The 21,406-nt window shown below is 41.6% G+C and overlaps 1 protein-coding gene across 1 annotated transcript in view; it reads right to left on the bottom strand.

The window, feature by feature from the left end:
- The window catches only part of dnah9l (dynein, axonemal, heavy polypeptide 9 like), a 30,615-nt gene extending 9,508 nt beyond the window's left edge, over positions 1-21,107 (bottom strand). The window contains exons 1-60 of the mRNA XM_072363822.1: positions 21,000-21,107; positions 20,121-20,220; positions 19,559-19,770; positions 19,219-19,452; positions 18,817-18,984; positions 17,476-17,592; positions 17,112-17,249; positions 16,709-16,833; positions 16,261-16,456; positions 15,723-15,827; positions 15,407-15,598; positions 14,880-15,080; positions 14,399-14,734; positions 14,209-14,292; positions 14,055-14,104; positions 13,847-13,967; positions 13,569-13,738; positions 13,247-13,469; positions 13,041-13,157; positions 12,755-12,841; positions 12,461-12,619; positions 12,278-12,361; positions 12,014-12,172; positions 11,745-11,867; positions 11,435-11,557; positions 10,947-11,171; positions 10,644-10,862; positions 10,329-10,496; positions 9,982-10,107; positions 9,783-9,890; positions 9,570-9,701; positions 9,320-9,480; positions 8,732-8,888; positions 8,490-8,635; positions 8,284-8,400; positions 8,060-8,198; positions 7,462-7,554; positions 7,133-7,327; positions 6,715-6,792; positions 6,456-6,588; positions 5,997-6,124; positions 5,689-5,837; positions 5,444-5,594; positions 5,224-5,355; positions 4,955-5,128; positions 4,658-4,862; positions 4,008-4,173; positions 3,783-3,885; positions 3,317-3,454; positions 3,096-3,197; positions 2,816-2,977; positions 2,629-2,712; positions 2,153-2,262; positions 1,863-2,025; positions 1,602-1,725; positions 1,280-1,422; positions 991-1,152; positions 623-682; positions 361-534; positions 110-256 (exon numbers count right to left, since the gene is read on the bottom strand). Coding sequence (XP_072219923.1) covers positions 110-256; positions 361-534; positions 623-682; positions 991-1,152; positions 1,280-1,422; positions 1,602-1,725; positions 1,863-2,025; positions 2,153-2,262; positions 2,629-2,712; positions 2,816-2,977; positions 3,096-3,197; positions 3,317-3,454; positions 3,783-3,885; positions 4,008-4,173; positions 4,658-4,862; positions 4,955-5,128; positions 5,224-5,355; positions 5,444-5,594; positions 5,689-5,837; positions 5,997-6,124; positions 6,456-6,588; positions 6,715-6,792; positions 7,133-7,327; positions 7,462-7,554; positions 8,060-8,198; positions 8,284-8,400; positions 8,490-8,635; positions 8,732-8,888; positions 9,320-9,480; positions 9,570-9,701; positions 9,783-9,890; positions 9,982-10,107; positions 10,329-10,496; positions 10,644-10,862; positions 10,947-11,171; positions 11,435-11,557; positions 11,745-11,867; positions 12,014-12,172; positions 12,278-12,361; positions 12,461-12,619; positions 12,755-12,841; positions 13,041-13,157; positions 13,247-13,469; positions 13,569-13,738; positions 13,847-13,967; positions 14,055-14,104; positions 14,209-14,292; positions 14,399-14,734; positions 14,880-15,080; positions 15,407-15,598; positions 15,723-15,827; positions 16,261-16,456; positions 16,709-16,833; positions 17,112-17,249; positions 17,476-17,592; positions 18,817-18,984; positions 19,219-19,452; positions 19,559-19,770; positions 20,121-20,220; positions 21,000-21,092 — 8,691 coding nt within the window. The 5' untranslated portion in view covers positions 21,093-21,107. The remainder of the gene's footprint in view (positions 1-109; positions 257-360; positions 535-622; positions 683-990; positions 1,153-1,279; positions 1,423-1,601; positions 1,726-1,862; positions 2,026-2,152; positions 2,263-2,628; positions 2,713-2,815; positions 2,978-3,095; positions 3,198-3,316; positions 3,455-3,782; positions 3,886-4,007; positions 4,174-4,657; positions 4,863-4,954; positions 5,129-5,223; positions 5,356-5,443; positions 5,595-5,688; positions 5,838-5,996; positions 6,125-6,455; positions 6,589-6,714; positions 6,793-7,132; positions 7,328-7,461; positions 7,555-8,059; positions 8,199-8,283; positions 8,401-8,489; positions 8,636-8,731; positions 8,889-9,319; positions 9,481-9,569; positions 9,702-9,782; positions 9,891-9,981; positions 10,108-10,328; positions 10,497-10,643; positions 10,863-10,946; positions 11,172-11,434; positions 11,558-11,744; positions 11,868-12,013; positions 12,173-12,277; positions 12,362-12,460; positions 12,620-12,754; positions 12,842-13,040; positions 13,158-13,246; positions 13,470-13,568; positions 13,739-13,846; positions 13,968-14,054; positions 14,105-14,208; positions 14,293-14,398; positions 14,735-14,879; positions 15,081-15,406; positions 15,599-15,722; positions 15,828-16,260; positions 16,457-16,708; positions 16,834-17,111; positions 17,250-17,475; positions 17,593-18,816; positions 18,985-19,218; positions 19,453-19,558; positions 19,771-20,120; positions 20,221-20,999) is intronic.
- Between the last annotated feature and the right edge of the window lie 299 nt (positions 21,108-21,406).

Here is a 21,406-nt window from a genome sequence, read left to right as displayed (position 1 = left end):
AAATTCTGTGCTGCAAGCTTGGCTTATCATTACTTCACTTCTATCTCATTTCTGTTGACCTTTTCCCTGACAAAGTAGCTTGAAAGGCCCTGGAATCACACACTCTTACTCTTTGCTCCTCCGCATCAGCTACAGCTCTTTCGAGGTTGAGCTTCTCTGTCTGTTGTCCTATTTTAGCAATGAGAGCTTCGATGTCTGTGTTTCTCTGCCACAGCTCCACCTCCTGCACTGCTAACTTGGCTTTGAGATCCTCCACCTGAAAAAAAAAAAAAGACAGATAATGAAAGTTTGAGACAATGTGCTGGGAAAGCGACATCAAATTAATACAAAACTATTGCTGTATGGTATATGTTTTCTGACCTGCGATGCCGTATTCAGCAGTTTCTGTAGTCCATTCTCTAATCTGTCCATCTTCTGGGTCAGCTCTGTGCGTTTCTTCCCAAGCAGGTTGTCGTATAGCTTCATGAACTCAAGGAAACTCTTTGGAGTGGTGTAGTTAAAGTGCTTTTCATTCTGCTGGTACTTGACGCTCACCTTTTAAAAAAAAACGACAACCTATAAATCAGGTCAAAGAAAAGAGGAGGAGTGCTTATTGCTCACAGTGCTTTGCAGTAGCTCTCACCTCATTGACACTCGCGTGGGCGTAGGAGATGAACTCACTGATAGATGCTCTAATGCTGGGCTGCGCAGCATAGATACACACAAGGATTGAGGCGATTTATAATACATGACAAGAGTAAGCACATTTTTCTTGAGAGAGTTAACATAAACAAATCTTGGAAGAAGACAAAGACATATGGATATTGTTACATTTTTCAATATTTAAGAATGTAATGTTAGCATGGTTAGCAGCGCGGTTGTATAGTTGTGTAGTAAGTTCTTTTCTAGACAATTTGGTACTTTTTACACATGCATTTTAGTTCTTCTCAAGAGAAGTGGTTGAATATTTGGTAAAAAGTCAAAATAAATACCAACTGAAGTTTTCCTTACCTCCAGCCCAGGTATCTTCTCAATAAAGGTAGAGCTAACAGACTGCAGAGCGAGCTGAGGCCATGGGTGAAACCAGTCTATGGCAGTGCAATTAACCAGAGCAGGAAACTTGCGTGCACGTGTTCGCAATGTGAAACCCACTGGCGAGAAACATAAGACCACCTGGTGGAAAGATGGGGGAAGAAGCTGAAGTAAAGGGCAAAGAACAAAGAGATATCTTGAATGTGGTAAAAATGTGGTAATGCTTTTTCAGAGATGGGAAAATTTAATAGCAGATTATTGCTTCGACCTTGAGCTGTCTTCGTATTCTCTCAATGAAGAAGCTCCAGCAGTTGTCCCTGCTATCTATGAGTCCTAATGCCCTTAGCTCCATTCTGATGGATGTGACAATCATATCCACTTCCTCATCGCTAAATAAGTCAGGTATATCTCCTGAAAACACAACACACACTCGGTATTTATTTGTCCCTTACAAGCCCAGCGAGGCACAAAATGTCATCCATGTACCATCTCATTATTAAAACAATTTCAATGCAAAAAATTGAATTTAGATTAGATTTCATACACAGAAATGCTCTGATTCTCAACACTCATAGTCAGTGTAGACAAACCTGAAGCCAGCATGTCATTAATGAGCACCAGGAAGCGTTCATCTGGAATCTGGGCATCTGTATGAAGGAATACTGTCCCAATGTTCTTTACTCCCACCTTTATATACAATGCTGATAAATCACTCTGTGGACAATTAAAAGATTGATATTTTGAATTAAAGTAGGAAAGACATCAAATATTTGACAGGGTGTGAGTGAGTATCAGTCGATAAATGATTAAAAAAACAAAAACAGACTTGACGTTTTGTATCTGTTGCTTACCTTAAGGTCACTGATGCCGTATCCTTTACGCAGCGTGATCTGGAAAACCTCCAGCGAGCTGAGGAAGGCAGCCAGTCGACACAGACTCTGCTTCCCACTTCCCCCGACTCCCACCAGCAAGGCGTTACCATATGGGGCCTCCAGGATGCGACTGATCCGACAACTGAACGCAAACACCGGTATGGCGCGTTTACCGTTTGAACTCATCTCTGTAATCCTTTATATGCACATGTTGCAACGGTATGTGTCTGACTGCACATGCTTTATGGACACCTGCATGCTTTTCTTACATATGCTGGATGGCTTCTTCAAACAGTACCAGGTCCATGACAGCATGCAGCTCATTATAATGCTCCAGAGCATCAGCCAGTGTCTTCTGGAGCTTCTCCCAGTCTGAAGCCTGACAAGGAGGCCAAATAAAGCAACTAACTTTAGCCAGCCATTCCGTGTCACTACTATATATGTAGTGACATCCTGATATGTAAACAATTTAAGCTACCCATGCAGAAAAGAAAGGCAATTAGTGTACTAATGACTGTACTTTCACCCACACGTATTTTCCGACAGATCAAACACGACAGCCATGAAGTCTTTGAGTACATAATCAGTGAAAAGAAACCTATGCGATTAATTGATTTAAGGGATAAACAAATGATCTCACCCAGTTTTGTCACTTCTGTTAAAGAAGAATAAACAGATGCTCAAAAGTAGCAACCAGAGACGTTCTGACTTAATGTGTGTGTGTATGCGTGTGTGTGTGTCAAACCTGATGATAGCGTGGCTCTCCCACTCCCTGGGAAAAGTGACAGTACACCAAAGGTTGGTGGATAAAGATGGATTCGTCTATTCCCTGCAGCAAACCGACAGAAAATCAAATAACAAACTTTACAATTTTTGTAATTTTGTAAAATTGCAAAAGATAACGCCATGACTAAATGTTGTCCCTAACTTGCCTCAAAGTATCTTTTGCCAGTATCCAGCAGGATTTTATTGAAGAGTTCCACATCCTTCTCCTCCATTAGTTTGTCAGAGTAGACCCTGGAGCTCTCATGGAGCCACAGGTGAACCAGGTCCATGGGGTAACGGATACTCTCTGGTAGGGCAAACAGGATGCCCTACACATCAGGAAATCAAAAAATAAAAATCGGAATTATTAAATAAACACAGCAATATTTCAAATTAAAAGCAGGCTTTTTTCATCTATATTTCAGATGACAGCCCGATATTTTTCACCTGGAATATATTGGAGAGGTCTCGCAGATTGAAGATATAGTGGAAGCGTATGGCTGTTGGGAGGAAGTTCTGGCTGATCTTTTGGTGCAGACAGATAGCTGCCTGGAACAGCGCAACCAAAAACACCAACACAAACGAGGCAGATAGGTAACGTTTGCATGCGTACGGTAAATGAGTCATAGTTTTAAAGGAGAAAAACGATACTGATACTGTAGATGCACCTGTATGAGAGTTACAACTGAGCGAGAGACCCCATAGCTGAAACCCCCCTGAAGGAAGTGAGCTGACAGGATGCTGGAGAAGATGGTGGCCAACGCACCAGCACTAGGGAAATGTACTGCAAACACTGAGAAATGCCTCTGAAATAGACAGGAATCATTCAGAATCACTTCTAAAATGTTTTAGGAACCAGATTAGTGTATTAATTAGTATTAGTATTAATTGGTTATCTATTTTCAAGGACATTAAAATGTTAAGCATTAAGCATTTTTCCCTTTTTTTTAAATTTTCTTTCTACCACTGATTGATGTGTAATGCATTCAAACACATTTTACTAAATGTTTCAAAATGTTTAAAAGTCATGGTGACAGAGAACAGTTTGAGCAGAAAGTGCACGGGTGTTTTTGTAAATGCAGTACAATGCGAGTGAGTCATTTCCCCCTGTATATACAGTTTGTCTGGCTGTACCTGCAGTCTGGGGTTGATAGAGAAGCTTCCAGCTGTTGGGTTCATACAGGTGATATACTGGCAGTTATGTATTTCCTTCAATACCAGCCTTTGTCTGTCGTACCTAAAAAGTTTCAGTTTAATGAGATCAAGCTACACCACCAAGTTGCTGTGAACAGTGTTTGGTTTTACAGCTTTACATTTCGATAGTAGCAGGAGTGTGTGAGCATGTCTCACCAGTCTTACCAGTGGCTGTAGTCAAGGTGCTGTCGTATGAGTGTGTGTGGCTGGACGGTCCCATAAACATCCACCTCAGGCATGTTGAGGTCATCTATGAAGTAGATGAGCCTTTTAGCTGTAGGAGGAGCAAATTTACGGCCGGCTTTCTTCTCTAAAGGTTTCTCCAGGACACCTGAGGTTCATGAAATGCAACAGTGTTTATGAAGAATTATTCGCTGACAAAAAAATGCGTGAATCAGAGGTGACCTTTCAGAAGAAAAAAAGAATAATTCAAGAGTAAATCAGTTTCCCAGCTCAGAATAAAAGTCTTGTAATGAAGAATATGTTACTCAGCTGGTGGAAATGGACAAAAGCTATTAAGTACTACAATAACATGCACCTAATACAGAGTTAAAAATCTTATCTGCAGCCCAGCTTTTTCTATTCACATAATATGATCATGAAAAGATAATCTTCAGCATATGAAAAGGTTTTCATCATAATATGAAGAGAAATTAAACTGAATAAAGTGGGGAAAGCGTCAGTTAATGAGAAAGCAATTTGGACATCAAAAGCCAAAATGTTTTGTACACATGCACCCATACAAGTAAAATGACATATTTTAAGGTGATTAAGTTTTTAAAAGCACTCATTCTGCTCATTCTGGTGATTCTTACGCTGCAGCATGGCTGATGTAGTGTAGTAGTTGAAGGGTACTTTTGCCACCATGTAGTCCTCCTTCAGCTTGCTGACTTTATCAGACACAAGGATGGTCTTGCCCACTCCTGCGTTGCCCACTAACATGATAGGTTTGCCTTTCTGGAGCAGCAGGTCCATGAAGTAGGTTAGACAGATGGTTTCTGGGGTGTGGACCAGCACTGTCTGAAAGAGATCAGCCCAGCAAGTTCAAACAATGTGCGCTAATTCCATTATGTTTTATACAGCCAAGTACATTTGTAAGTACAACCACGCACCTGCAACGGGACATCAGGCTCCAGCTCAAATGGCAACATCTTCTCACTCCAAGGTGTAAATTTCTTTGTCTCGGAGTCAATGAAATAGTCAAACACGGTGCCCTGTGAAGGAAACTTCACTGCTCTCATCTCTTTGGACCACCAACGGCTGAATTCAGCACGGTGGTCATACAGCTGAAATGGGAGGTGGGTAAGGACCAGTATTTAACCAATGTGAACTATACGGTTATTGCCAATGTAAAATACTGCAAACGTTAGTCACCACACACATGATCCTGAAAGAGAGCGCCTCCAAAAGCCCAGACGCAGGCGAAGACAAAGTAGATCTCGTAAAGTTCTCGAGGAGAGTCGGCAGGAGTGTTGTCCACTGTCAACAGGCAGTCCAGCAGGGAGCACAGTGTCTGATTGGGTTACATACAGAGACGCTACGCTTGACTGAACAGCTAAGAGCTCATCTGTTGATTTAAATGACGTGACATGAGACCACACCTGCACCATGCTGTTTTCTGGAACGGGAGTGATGGTTTTCAGGTTGCAGCGGACCTGTTCCAAGCAGTACGGCACATACTTATCAAACAAAATAGTGAGGTTGGCTCGCTCTGACTGGGCCTGCCGGGTATCTATCCAACTCGTCACGTAACTGAGAACACAGAAAAGACAGTATTGCTGAGCCAAAATGAGTATCAGTCAGTATATGTGTACGTTTGGTTTTTTTTTGCTTTGGTGAGTCTTACGAGCTCCAGCCAAGGTCCTGCGGGTTGACATAGAGTATTCCTGCCCTGGACACTGTTGCTGGAGTAGCAGCCCTCAGATGAGAGATCTCAAAGAGCAGACGCATGGACGATGACAAACTGATCCTTTCATTGCTGGCAAGAGTAAGAACCTGCACAGAGTAAAATAACTATGCATCCACAGAGTGACTGGCACTGAGAAATAAATGATATGCTTAAATACTTGCTTGGCCTTTAGCTAGTTTATGCTAAAATTAAAGCATATTCAGCCCCCGGAAAGACAAAATCATGGAAAAGACTCAAACTCTTACTTTATTGTCATCCATCACTGTGTTAAGAGACTCGATCCACATAGGGTCAATATCACCATCCAGAACAATCCATTTGGGTCCATCATGGGCCACTGAGGTCAGCTCTCTCATGGTGGAGGAGAACAGACCTTAAGTGAAGAGTATAACATACACGCATATATGACAATGATTCGTTTTACAGTGTTCTATTAACGGACCATCACTGAGGCAAAAATACTGCATAATAGCAAAAACAAAACAATAAGAACAGAAAGTCATGTTCTAAAATAGTGGCAGAATCATTTCCTGCGAAAGCAATTCCGACAGCAAAAGGTGCTTCACATTTCCAATTAATTCTGAGAGGAAATTTGATTAGAAATTGTGGCCGTGGCCCCCAAAATAATTTGACAGAAAAAAGTCATTGCCTTGATCATTATTCATTGCCCAATAAAACCGGTCTATATACCCCGAGCCCCTCACCGTCTTTCCACTCTCTGGTAGCAGGGTGGAGGTATCCAAACAACTCATCTGTGGTAACAGCTTTGGGGTTAATATCATTCCATACTGGCTTCATTTTCATGTTTGCGTAGGTCCTGTGGAGAGTCTTCAAGATCTAGAAAATAAACAGCATAAACAGAGGACACACAGTGCGTGACTGTGCTTTATGAAAGCCAAAACCGATAAGTAAAATTTCTATTTATATATGGAGTTTAATAGATGTAGTTCTTGAGAAATGAACCTGGCTCTTTCCAGTGCCTGGTCCACCTACAACAAACACAGAGTGTCTGACAGCCAGCAGCTCCTCCAGCTGGGCCACCTGCCAACACACAGTGTCACAGTGTTCAAGAGCAATATTGATTCTTAACACCCTTCGTAGCACACCTTTGTCAACTACAAATTTGCAAATTATTTCATCACCAAAAAGGTCTGTCTTCTAGGAAATGATTTATCGCATCTAATGTTCTTTTAAAACTAGCTCAGAACCAAAACTCCTCAGCTTAAACGATTGCACGGTTGAAGTGAGGGGTGACTTTTATCCGATAAACACAGTCTACAACATTTCTACCATGGATTCGTCTTTGCAAAAACTTTGCAACTAAAACAGACGATGACATTAAGACATCTTAATCTTTAAGACATTCCAAAGAAAGAGGCACCTTCAGTATGAAGTTTTCCTCAGGCTGCAGGCGCAGCTCACTGACCGACTGCCGGACAGCATTTTCTAGAGTAGGGTCTCTCTTCCTGGGCACGTCTAACTGAGGAAACAAGTCACTGATCAGCCCGAGGAATATGGGCACGTCACCGGTGACTATCTTCGGCAGGTTGAAGTCCCTCAGGGCCCGCATCAGCACCTGGGGAGACAGTGATGGCATCACAGTTCTAAAGCTGAAAAGCACAAGCATTAATGGGCTCAAATGTGCAGAAACGACAAAGCCATGTGATTGAACAGAATTATTTCCTCCGTGAACGATAAAGTGATGCACACCTGTTCTTCGGGTCTGCTACGTTCCTCTCTCTTAAGCGATCCAGCAACAACCAGAACTGATTTGATAGCCCGCAAACCCCAATCATAATGGTCCTGTGGAAAATAACATGTCACTTAACATGATTGACAACATGTGTCTTGTTACGTTCTTTAAGTATGTGGGACACGATGTTTAAAGGCTTTATAGTAGTTGTGCAGACACAAGGAGCGTAAAAAGGCAGTGTTAAAACACTGCATTGTGGAGCACCTGCTGGTTGTGCTCATATATGTTCACCATACAACTACCGTATATACACTAAAGATTTTAGAAGAATGTTGGGTATTATGTTTAGCCTTCACTGGTGGAACAAGGTTGGCATTTTATAAATAGAAATACATATTTTTTTTGCACATTTTTTGTCAATCTTAGCAGTATGATAAAAGGTAGAACTCAATTAGTTAAAATCAATTTGTTCTTCACCCAATAAGATTCCTTCTAGTCTCATTTGTGTCCTTTACCAGTCACCCTAGCACTCTAGGGCATGCTCTCATCCTAAAGCAGCACAGGGAACAGTTATAGTGTTTTATATGTCATGACAAATTACTGTTATGTTGGCACCTGTTTGGACAGCAGCTCCTTACAGAGAGTGTAAAGACTGATGAACTTGCGTGCCAGCAGACGAGCATCAATGAACCCCTCAGCCACCAACATGATCTCACAGATGAGCTCAAAGTCTGGGATCACCATTGCACAGGGCCTGAATTTTAAGCAAATTGGATAATAAATAGTCATCTTTGGCATTTGTTAACTCTTACACCGAAAAGTCTCACAATAAATCACACCTGAATAGTGCTTTAAGATTCTCTGGAAGCTCAGCCCTGCCAGCATAACCTGGGTTTAGAGTGATGAAGATCCCTACTGTTGGCTTCAGTTCAATTTCTTCTCCCAGAAAATGAAACCTAGATTCACACAGTAGCAAGTGCAGATTGTGTAACGGGTGCAAATCAGCAGACAAACGAATGGGCAGAGTATATTGATACACCTATACCTCTGTTTTTTGTTGCGTATAGCATCTTGTATAGTCTTGACCTGCACAGCAACCACAGACAGAACGTCTACTGAGATCCGATTGAACTCATCAAAGCAACCCCACACTCCTGTCTGAGCCAGACCCTTGTAGATGTTGCCTATAGACTGAGGACAGAGACAGATTAAGAAAAGGTTTGATAAATATTTATAAAAATGGAGTAAAACTGACACGGAGAGGAAAATCTCTGCGATCCACGCTACCTTGTAGTCCATTTGTTCCGAGCAGTTGAACACATATACCATAATGCCGAGGGAGCGTCCAAGGTCTTTAGTAGTCTCGGTTTTACCGGTGCCAGCTGGACCTGACGGGGCACCACTCATAGTCAGATGGAGGGACTGGGTCAGGGTTATGTAACACCTGACAGGGGTAGGGTTGAGATGTAAAATCACAAAAGAAAATAAAGTGAGTAATAACCACAGTTAAGACAACCTAGTTTCAACTGAGATGTGTTTTTTCAAACATTGTGGCATCAAAACAAAAGTGCAATTCGATGTACGATGAGAGGACTGAGAGACTATGATGTTTGTGTTTTTCTTCTTCATTTGATCACAGGACAGAGACAGTGAGCACTTGCTTGCCTCCTTGTATTTTACATTTGTGTGGGTGCTTCCTACTTCTAAGCACTGCAGCTACTTGACTGAGCATTTACATGTTAAGTGCTTCGAGTGGCCTTGTTTGTTGTTGCTAGGCAAAGGGAGTCCATTATTAATGTCTTTGTCAATATTTATCATTATCAATGTTTACATTCTGTGTATTTGGGGAGTATTTAATAAAGCATGCGTGTTTACCTGTCAGTGAGCGGGGTGATGACCAGTCTGTTCGTGTTCCCCAGGTATTCATAGCTGAACTGGAACTGTGCATCACAGATGTTAACATAACAGTGTCTCGTTTCTTCATCCCAGCGATGGCGTAACTGGGACAGCCACGCAAATGCCTGCCCAGTCGTTACCTAAACGGCGTGTGCAGTAACACCGACAGTAGGGTCAAATAATTTCCATGAGGCTCACTGAAAAAGGAAGGTATAGTTTTAAAAACTACCTTTTGAGATATGAGATTGGCAACCACGTCTCGAGCATGAACATCAATAGTGCAGATTGTCATAATTTTCTGTCTTTCTCCAGGAGTTAAGTCTCCGAGCAGCATGTGGATCAGTGAGTTGAGTTGTGTGATCTACCAAACCAAGTGATCTATGAACAAAACAGCCACTGTGTTCACTCACCAGCATAACAAATTGTTTCCTTGCAACAGTACCTGTTTTCTGTTGTAGTCTTTGAGAGCCGTCTCAAATCCTTCCTCCACCCTCTCAAAGGCAATGCCTACATCAGTGGCCCACCACACCTGACTGCCAGTTAACCCAATCTATTTAAGGAAAGAAAAGCAAGACAACAGCACATAATTCATGTCCTTTTAAAGACTAAAAGTTAATTCTCCACACTATGCATCATCAAACCTGCGTAGGGTAGTCAAAGAGCCACTGGTCTCGTGGTTTGTCCTCATATGCAGCTACAGCCTCCTGTATCTCTTTTCTGACTGTGCAGCGCATGGTGCCCTCTAAAGCACTCAACCAACACTCTGCCTGGAAAAAGACACAAAATCTTAAAAATGCTACACATTAGAATGCTTGGAAAAGCAATGAATTTGTTAACTGTGAACATGTACACATATATACACGCTGTGGTGTATAAGCAGTGCAGATAATGCTTCACCACACAGTGAAAACAGCAAAGACTGAGCCTCTTTTGAATGACAACACACACACACACACACACAAAAAAATCAATATTTGTCTTTCAATACCTGTCCTTCACAGACACAAGGCTCTGAGAAAGGAACATATTCTCCCTCGCGACTGTACATCCCTATGGCAACTGCCACCCCATCCTCCTCCCCTCCTTTGCCCCCATTTGAGTCCTTGAAGCGGAGATCTGCAATGTTGTCAAACAGCTTCAGCAAGTGTCTGGTCACCTGGAAAACCATATATATATACACCCAATAAATCCATACCCAACTCCAACTTTGTCTTTCATCCTTATCTTTATTCATTTGATAAACTACACTGAGACAAGATTAGACAAATACACCGAACTGATAGCTTGATTTGTGATCTGTTACCTGTTTGGGCTGTGTTCCCTTGGAAACAATCTCCAGCAGATCTGAAGCAGAGACAAAATAAAATCTGGGGAATGTGAGTCTCTTGGTCTCCAGATACTCAGCTAAGGCCTTCTCACACACAGAAAGCCTCTGCTGTAAGGTTTCCAGGCTTTCAAGGAAGCCCGGCTGGTTAGTCACGTCGACCACATTACTGTTCTTCACCACCTCAGTCATCAAACTCTAAGTGAAAGGCAAATAAAAAAGTAAAAATTTTTTTTTTTTGTAGTCATGATGATATATACAATGCGATGTAAGTAGCGTTACCTGAAAGTCAGCGTGTATTCCGTGAAAGCGCTCGGCGTCGTAGGCCAGCTGGCAGCGGATGTCATGGCTGTTTGTGAAGATGCTGTTAAGGTGGGCCCAGGTCCTCTGGACAGACATCCAGGTGGAGATGACCAGGTCAGCCACCATCAGCTTCCTCTGCCAGCCACTGACCTCTGTCTGGAAATACTCCACATACTTACTCATCAGAATGTTCTGCAGCTGGACCTGAAGACCAATGAAACATGACGTGATTACACAGAAGTTTGCAGGAAGCAATTCTGATGCATGGCCCCATAAATAACATGAACATTTCTCCACCTGTCATTCATTTTTCTGCATGTATTTTTTTTTTTGTGGTCAGCTACCTGTTCTGTGGCTCCAATGAGTCCAAGCCTTTTATAATAAATGTTGACACGAAACATTATAGAGAACAGTTTGCCTTTTGAACAGGTAATATAAAGTGCACCACATGCTCTCAGTGGGGTCACCTGGTTGTCTTCTAGTGTCTCAATTAAGTTTTCATCCGCTTTGAGCAAAGGGGTTCCTGTGCTGGAATGGGTCTCATATGACAGCGACATAACACTCCAGGTCTGGGTTATCTCGGCCAAAACCTGTAAAAGTAAATGTCAAAGGAGTTAGGAGCTATTAATATTTGTTTTTAACTAAGATTAAAATGTAACTTTCAAGGATGAGTTCAAATCATCTACTTTTTCTTCTCGAGTTAGAAATGATAAAAATTACACAGTGCTTTCATACTGATATCTAAATGACTAATTCATGAATATACTAGTCTCCCACCTTCTCGATTGCCATTTCTTTCACAGCCTTATCCACTATGCTTTTGACCTCATCCTCTACACGATGAAGCTGTAATTCCAACAAATCCCCCAAGGTGGTGCCTGGTCCCATGACAAACCTGACCTGTTGATGGGAAACAGTACATTCTATGATATGGCTGTGATCAGATTTCACATCAGGATAATTGGGTTAATGGAACCTAGAGAGTAGATGCATGCATCCACAGTACAGGAACTCAGTAAAATCAGATGGCAAATATTTTCTCAAACCCCTGTGGTGTTCATAAGCTGTTGCCAGTGCCTCTCCCTGATGGCAGAGTTTTGCAGCTCATTGACGGCTCGCAGAGAAGTCAACAGGTTTTTCACGGTTGATTCCAACCCCGTATAGACATCCCATACACGCACCTCTTTATCTAGCATCTTCATTTCCTTCAACACGGAACAGATATACTTGTGGCTATGGAGAATGTACTTATTTCAAACCACAGCATAATAAAAAAGAATCTAGCTGTGAAAAATGGAGGCTTCTCATACTTTAGCAAAACGCCGGAGCTCCATGTCCATCTGCTCAACGTTGATCTCTTTCCATGGAGTTTTGGTCCAGTCCTCTATACTGGTCTAGGATTGACAGAGATTACTTGATTCATTTTTTTTACTGACTTAAACATAAAAAGTTGGATTGAGCTCACAACTTGAAAGTGTTTGCTGCATGTCTACCTTTACAAAGATGATCATGTCCCAGACTGCTTTGACGAGTATGATGTCAGAGCGACACTGGCGCAGCTGCTTGTACTCTGGGAAGCTGACCTCAAACAGATCAGCAGTGTCCTGCAACTTTTTCATTTCCATCTCCATCACTGCCACCGATCGATTGCACTGGAGACAGGCAGTTTTATCTGCTGTTACAGTTGTTTTGTCTCATGGATTTTCTTTAATCATACAGCATGGGCGACTTTAGCTCGAATGATTGTTCTATTTTTAGGGCGCAAAAGAATCTCTTCCACTGCCTACCTTGTCAATTAGTTTATATGGGTCCTCCACATTGATCTTAAAGATTGATTCGGTGCGAAACTGTTCTCTGAACTCATGTTGCTTGACCTGAAATGTGAAAATACAGGATATTCAGAATGCATGCATATCCTCCACCGCCTCTCAATGTGCTTCTGTGCAGGCACTGAAGGGGTGTGGAGTCATACATAATGCAGGAAAGAAAGTAAGAAGGTTTGTATATCAGCTATCAAGCTCTTTGTAAGGGGTTGGCCGAATGACATCCTACACTCCTCACACTCAGCCTCACCTCAAACCGGACACATTTCCTGCGTATGACCGAAACTTCATTCGACTGCAGTGGTGCCACTTCATGTTTGACTGTGAAGGCAATTTTTCGGAGACTTTTCCACTTCTCAGGCAGTTCCTGTGTTTTGTGGCAAAGAAGCAAAAAAAAAAAAGTGATTGCTCTGACAACCTTACAAAGCAGCTACCGTCTATGGCACTTTTACGCACTTCTAGCTGCGTGTAGACACTGTCTGGAAGTTGCTGTCCGTAGGTCTTGAGGAGTTCAGCTGTTGACTTGAGTGGTTTAAAGTGCTGTTCGTTGCTGATCTGTCTGTCTCGTATGGCCATGAGGTGTCCCATTATGTTTACAAGCCCTGCATAATCCCCACCTGACACCTTTGTAGAAAGACCAGCAGCCGTGTCCTGGATAAACTGTGATAATTCCCTTACGCTGTGAAATAGGGAAGAGAGGAGGTCACGAGGTATGATGAAGTGTTTTTTTCTGTTGTTGTAAATGATGCACATTTGGAGAGATGCATTACTGCCAAACCTCTGGTTTACGTGGTTGAGAAGGTGCTCTTTGAACATCCAGCTCCACTTCTTGATGACGTTCATCAGTGTGTGCTTAAATGGTCTGATGTCTAGCTGCAGCCAGCCACAAAACACCTTCTTGTCCTCCATCTTGCTCACTCGCACATACAGAGACTCAAACAGATTGATCTGGACGGAGGAATGACACAATGACTATGACTGCACAAACAAGCTGTCCAAAGGGCCGTTAAATAAGTCAAGGTTGAATTAGAAATGAATCACAAAAGCAGAACACACTTGATCTTTAAAGTTGTCAAGGGTGGGTGGGTTCTTTTTCAGTTCATAGTCAGCATATAGCTCGGCTTCCTCTGTACTTAAAACGTGGCCATAAAGCAGGAACTGCCTCATAAATTCAGATCTGCAAGTGTAGAGAAAAACCTTTTAACATGCAATTCTGTGTAGAGAGAACTTGACATAACTAACTCAGCACTCAAACTAATCTGACCTGTCATCAGTCCACAGATAGCGGTAGCTTGAAAATGAAGCCTGGTACTCCTTCACCTAAAAAAATCAACACAATATTCACATTTATATACTGAATGCACTGAATGTGAAATTACAATCAAGCCTCTCTTAGAGTGAGGAGAAAAAAACCGGACACTTAACTTAGTGACCGCTGCTCGTGCCCGTGAGCGTATGATGTGGCACATCTCTGACAAATCCTTCATTTTGTTTATGTCAGACTGCAACATGGGAAACCAAGACAGAATATGACGTGGGTCTGTGTACAAGCAAATACGTTTATGCATCTGTATGTCTGACAAGTCTATCATCTAATCCGTGCAACACCTGGTAATTATTCAGCTGTTTGTGGGCTGCCACTCTGGGAATAAAAGATGCCACGCTGGTGATGCTTGCCACCATTTTATCCACAACGTCGTAGAAGTTACCGCTTTGGCTTAGGTCCAATGAGGGGTCAAAGGTCATTTCATTGCTGTTGAGTACCAGCTGGACCTCAAATAGTGGTGTTATACGCTGGGCTGCATCTGTGTTGTCCATGAGGTACTGCAGGGAGCAGCGGACTGCGCTGGTGAAGCCTGCCAGGATCATACGGTCAACATATTCTGTGTAGGCCCGCCATTCACTGCCGTCTGGGTCCGTCATGCCGAGCAGAGACTGATTCTCCTGCAGCACAGTGGAATTATGATGTTAGATGGCAAAAGAAACCCAAAACAGTCACTGACAGGAATATTTCTGCAGTTTCTTTACTGTACATTATTGTATTTTCAAAAGTAATCTCTCCAGCTTCAAGGGTAAGATGCAAGCACACCTGCAGTAGTTTGTGTATCTGCTCCCCTGTACTGCTGATGAGAGCATGCTGTTTGGAAACACTCTCCTCAATGTCAGAGAAGATGAGGAGAGTAGAATCCCGACTCTTTCGGATGATGAAAGCCCTGTTGCTGAATTTACCCATGAGGGCCTGAATGGCTTCCACATTAGCTTTACTCTTCTGGACACGACTGGAAATGCTCTGGCACAGACAAACAGGAGCAACAAGCATGACTAGTAATTCCATTTTGTGGTCAAAAGCATCACATCGCTTTTTGGTTTTCAAATGATTGCCGTTGTGAGGAAGTGCTGCGGTTAACAGCTCAAACTACACTTAAGGACAATTTGGACAACTGAAGAAGCATGTCAGATTCATGTAAAAACAAAAAGGGCATTGACATATTTTTTGTGTGTACAAACCAGAATCAAAAAACTGAGACAAGAATTGTGTAAATATGCTTCAAAACAGTGGCAACATCTAATCACTTGAAAACATTTCTCTAAAATCACATAAGAAATCTTCAGTACCTTGACCAGTTCTCGTGTACTCTTGATGTAGTCCCAGAGGTCATCTTGAGCCCAGGTCAGCTCGCGGAGGGCTGGCTCTAGCTGCTGTCTCATCCCATCCATCTCATCTTTGACTAATCCCAGCTCTACAGCTAGGATGGTACTCTGGAGCTTGTTGTACCAATGGGTCACCAAGGTCAGTGTCTGCGTGTACTACATGACAGAGTGCATCTTTAACACAGATTGTTTTTCAACATATTTTATTGAGCCATGCATCTCCCAAATACAGCTGTCAGACACTATGTCTAATCTCACACTAGGAAGGCTTGTTACCCACTGTGTATAGTCTCTCCCGTTTAGAATAGAGATGGAGGGCTGCCTCAGGAATGTTTTGGATCTTTAGTAATCCTAGATATTTCACCTCCCTTAGAACTGATGTCAGCTGGGGGGAGCAATAAGAGGAAAAATGGTAAATTCATCAGGTATGTTGGTTATTCTTTGATTATAGTCCATTTTGACATTGCCGATCATACAATAAATACTGATGCAGATTAACTAACAAGGGGCATAACCAAGGTTAAAATACAGATGTTTCCAAAAAACCTCACATGCAGGTGGTTGATTGTTGTGGAAGTGAAACTGTTACTGTTTTGTGTATGTGTATGTGTGTATAATAAAGTATAACAGCAAAAACTTTAGCCAAGATATGCACATTAAGACTCATACAAACGACTTCAGTCTATTACAGAGTACAAAGTTTATCTTATTTCTGTGAATGCTCTCGCAACTGTGAGAGGTGCTCTTTCAAAGAGAAGGTTAAGCCTCACTTCTATGTTCAATATGTCTTTTGCAGAGTTATTATTCTTTGTGCTTACAGCAGGACTGAAGTTGATCTGGAAGAGGCCTGTGTCAATGTCCAGGGTCAACAGCGGCTCTCTGAGGTGCGTTTGACATATTTCCTCCAGCCCCTCAGTCCATTGTGTGAACAGATCCTCATCGTGTCTGTCCAGAATCTCAAGAACACGTTCACACTTCTGAAGCACGTCATCTGCCTCGGAACAGCCCAGAGGCCTGGAAGGACAGGTACGAGCATATATCACCTGTATCGTGCACATCCAGTGTCACAGCATTTAAATACTTTAAACAGTGATCACATAATCCTTTTAAACCCTAAAGCAATCTTACTCTCAGTGCAGGTACATGTATATAAACATCAGTGTATGGTATATTCATCAATAGATCTGTTTGATGCCAGATCACTACAAGGACATTCATGGGAGTGTGTGATTGTCTGTGTGCATTAGGAGTAGAGATGGTTCATACGCATGGGCCAGCTCGCACAGATTGCTCCTGTTGGTGAGGATGCGATATCGAAGCTCCTGCGACCATTTCAGGTTACCGGCTACGGTGGGCTTGTTTTTTCCTATGACTGCACAGCCTACCTGCAGCTGAAACACAGAGCTTAATTAATATGGCAATATTCTATTTCTATTACTTGAAATATACCGAACTCTCTCCTGAATGTTTGTTGGATGAGTACGAAAATCCTAGTCATCTTAAATGCTATGAGACTGCCCTGGTATGGCATAGTTAGGCATAGCTAGCTGCTGTGGTTATTACATTACATATATCTGTATTTTGCCTATTTCTAGGTGACTGAATCAATATAGAAATGACTAAGACATATTAGAGGAGGATTTTTTTCAGTTCAGTTGTGTTTTTTTACCCCTTCTCTGTGTTGATCGAGTATAAACTGACAGTCGTCTGTTTCCTGGTTGAACATGGCCAGCAACACATTATAATTAGGAGAAAACAGCTGATGGATTCTGGGTCTCTCAAGGAGGGTGCCAAAAATCTTCAACAACTAAATGGGACACAAAACGGCAGTGTTAATTTAGACCATTACTGTCTAAAAACAACACACCCAAATAACAAAACTTTCCACTAATGAGCAAATGCCTCTGAGCAGAGATGATCGTCATTGCAGCGAGCCAACATACAGAATGTTGTCCGCTTGGTCTTTTTACACAACACTGTGCAATTATATCACTAAAGGCAGAATCGGGTTTGTCAGTGTAGAGCAGACGCACCTTAAAGGCTGACTTCAGGTTCTTGGAGTGGTGAAAAGCCAAATTGAGGACAGTTGCCAGCCTCTGGTCAAAGTCTCTATTCTGCTCCACAAAACGCCTGTAGTGACGCACAAAATCCTGGACACACAAAGGAGCAAAGGGTAGGTAATGGTAGATATTTTCAATCAGAGGGATGAAATTGCGCTTCGGCTGTGAAGTCTTCAATGGAGTGCCAAACCCAAAAATCTAACAAATATTCCAAAAGTTACCAGATTAAGGAGAACAGAGGTACTCACATTTGCCTTCAGATAATACAGACAAACACAAACTAATGGGTTTTGGCATAGAGTCTTTATCAGAGCGCATTTAAGTCTGATAAGGTCAATCATACAGCTGTGTCAGCTTCACCTAATTAGTCACTGTCCAATCATTTTTTTTCCATTTCATAATGCTAATTATACAAGCTATTTCCAGATGTATTGAATATACACACTTATAAACACTATGATGCCAAAAGGACTTAATGTTGACTTCAGTCTTACATGTTTCTTGACCTAAGGTAATTTATTCAGAAGTGACAGTGCTGTATTCTATTCTGGGGAAAAGTGGTGTTTAGCTGGAAATAGCTTGTATCATTGACATTATGAAATGATGGTTGGATAATTATGTGAAGTTGACGCCTGTGTAGCATCTAGAAACATAGTTTGTATGATTGACCTCATCAGACTTGACGAAGGCTTTATGCTGAATCGCGTTAGTGTATTTAATCTGTGATGCGAGCCGCATAAACAAGGCAAATGTGAATACTTCTGTTCCCCTTAATCTGGATATTGAGATGTGCTACCCTTTTTGTGCAACTTTTGATAGATATTTTCACTTGTTAGTGTGATTAAAAAAGCCTGGATTCCATCTATATTTTTCCACGATTTTTATTCCATTTCATTTTCAGCGCAGACCTTTAAATTCTCCTTAGCTCAGTTAATCAGTAAAGGCTGGAATAACACGCATTTGACAAAAATGTGTGATGACACAAATCAATTTCAGATTGAGTTCCTGTTCTGAGTCCCACTAGAAGCTGTTGTAAAATAATATTTATATCTAGTAAATTAAATATTGATGCACAGACTAATAATGACTCCAGTCACTGATTCTTGTGTGTTGCTTAGCAACTAGTTTGCCTTGCAACCTTTCAATACTTGCACTGCTGGGCAATAAAATTACATCTAATTGTTATTTTTGATTATTTGGCTGTTCCTGTTCAATGCCACCTATGAATCACTGTGAATTAGAACCCAGAGGGGCTTATTATATAAATAGCACTGCAACATCAACGACAGCGAGAGCGATTTCACAAGGTCTCACATCATTGCTGTAGTCCAAGGGGTCATATTTGCTCTCTCTCAGGGTCCGCCAGCGGTCATGAAACTCCTCGCTCATGCTGAAGACCATCTCACTGAGGATCTTCCCTCTGGATCCACCTAGTTCAACCTTCTCCAGCTTCAGAAAGTCAAGAGCTGTTGCAAATAGTTCCTATAAAGGAAATGAGAAATTCGTGGTTATTAACACCTACTGAGAGGTAGCACTTTTGATACACACGATGAATAAAGACAAATACTAAAAAAAGAGGGAGTTATCTTAACATTAACCATGTCAATTTGATTCAAGCTGTTGTGATCTTTTTATTTAGGATTGAAAATCCAACGTGCATATCTACATTTTGATATAAAACACACACACAAAACTCTGCTCGCTGACCCCACACACCTCAATCATAAGAAGTCTTTCCAGGATGCAGTCTGAACGCTTGAACACAAGGGACGCCGGAAAGTCCCACAACTTGATGTTCTGGCTGTTTGTGTAGTAATTAGGTATCCGTCGACAGTAAGTGTGAAACAACTGCTTAAAGGTGCGCAGAACTGAGATGCTTATCTGCACTCTTTCCATCCCTTCCTCAAGCTCCATCTTAAACAGTTCTTCGGGTATAAGGTACGCAAAGGCCTGTACGCAGACACACAGGCATTGTAATGATCAGGTGTTTAAGCTGTTTAATTCTCTTCTCTTCTCTCTCTCCTTTCTTTGACGTTACAACAGACATTTATCATACCTTTTCAATGATAAGGTTGCAGAATTCCTGCAGCAGGACCACCATGCGCTGTGGTGTGCAGTAGTACTGGGAATGACTCCATATGAGGCAAAGAGTGTGAAAAAGAGGAGGCAGCAGAGCATCCACCTGTGGAAAACTCCTCTCCTCTAAGCTGCTGATTTGTCTCCTCAAAGGTCGCAGATACAGATCTATGTCTTCTGCTTCCAGCACAGCTATAGTAATAATGTCCAGGAGCATTAGTGGATAACATTGATATAATTGGGCTTGAACAGTGCTCTAATAGTTGTGTTCTTTGACTGAATGTTTCTAGCAATTGTTTTTGCATGATTGCTAATGTCCCCACTATTATTAAGTGAGCATGATGACACACAAGAACATGTGCAGAAAAACAGGGCATGCTGTGTTAATATCTCTAAATGATGGGTGCAGTGTGTATCAACACAACGAGTGCTCCTTTTACATCTTATGTAAAACAAAATGAGAAGATGAGCTGTAACAGACGAGATGACAGAACGAGGAAATGAATTAATTAGCATATAAATGACAAGTCATGGTAATCTACCCTCATTGACTTTGATGCAGACGTCCTTAAAGGCAGAGTAGTAACTACTCTTGACTCTTCTAAGGATCTCCATGATCTGCTCCACTTTGGAGCTCTGGATCTGAAAACACAGCATTGAAAGGATTGAAACATTTCTGTTCGCCTATTTAACATTTAAATACATAAGAGTATAATATTAGAAGCAGCTCTCAACACAACACATATCATCAATAACTAATACTTCAATATTTTATCATTAACATACTATATCAATACCTCTGTAATTTTATACATCACAGCACCAGATCATGTGGCAGAGCTATTGTTTTGCATCAGATCGTATGCGTTTACCTTATAAAACATACACTAGCATAATCTAGGCCTTTGTAGGAAGATAAAGGCATGTGTGAGTGTGAGAAAAGTGTGAAACGTGGGAGTTTCATGCTTAATGTGCAAGAGCTGAGAGCTCTGATGTGGGGAACCATAGAAGGACAGAAGCTGAAATAGCATGTCAACAATGCCAACAAGTTCTGTTTGTGACTTAATTATATCATGATACCGGTTTTCATTAACTGCGAGACGTTTTTCCATCTGTCACGCGCTAAAGGGCACAGAAGAGCACATACACAGTAAAACAGCAGATGAAAGGCGAGAGACAACAGTGACATTAAATGACGCAAAATACAAGTACCTATAAATCACATAACAAATAAGCTATGTAAATGTTTGTTTATAGAGATTTAACTTTTAAATCTGTGAACTCAAACTTTGGAGTTCAGGAGTAACAGGAGTCTTGCATTGAACGAAAAACACCTCTATACTACTGTTACTTTACAGTTACAGTTTTAGTTTACGTTATGAATCAAATGCAGCCTGACCAACTTCCAGTCAATGTCATACTTGTGACAGGATGCCTTGCAGGTTTTCCCTCTGAGTGGCCCAAAATTGGAGTTCCACATTGGGGCCTGGGTGGTCTCCGTGGAGCAGTAGCATACCAGAGTCTTTCTTCAGCACATTCCAGATCTGTCCAGACCATTGAACTATTAGAGTTTCTATAGAGTATAACAAGCCACGGTCCAGTGGCCATCCAGTGGGGCTGCAGGGGACAGAGAGTGAAGCAATCAGTGTGGATAAAAATAGCTTTGTGAGCAATGAAATATAAAAGCACCATGAGCAAGCAAGAAGTAGGTATAAAAAAAATCTTCCGAAATTGTGTGCCATGATAATCATCTTGTAAATGTTTATAACCTATACTCAGCTAATAATTGTGAGCTGTAAGATTTAAACTTTACCCTGATTTCTACGTC

The sequence above is a fragment of the Leuresthes tenuis genome, unplaced genomic scaffold, assembly GCF_036924035.1.
Source record: "Leuresthes tenuis unplaced genomic scaffold, fLeuTen1.0.hap1 SCAF_14, whole genome shotgun sequence".
Taxonomy (NCBI): Eukaryota; Metazoa; Chordata; class Actinopteri; order Atheriniformes; family Atherinopsidae; genus Leuresthes; species Leuresthes tenuis.
This window is presented reverse-complemented; position numbering and strand designations above follow the sequence as displayed.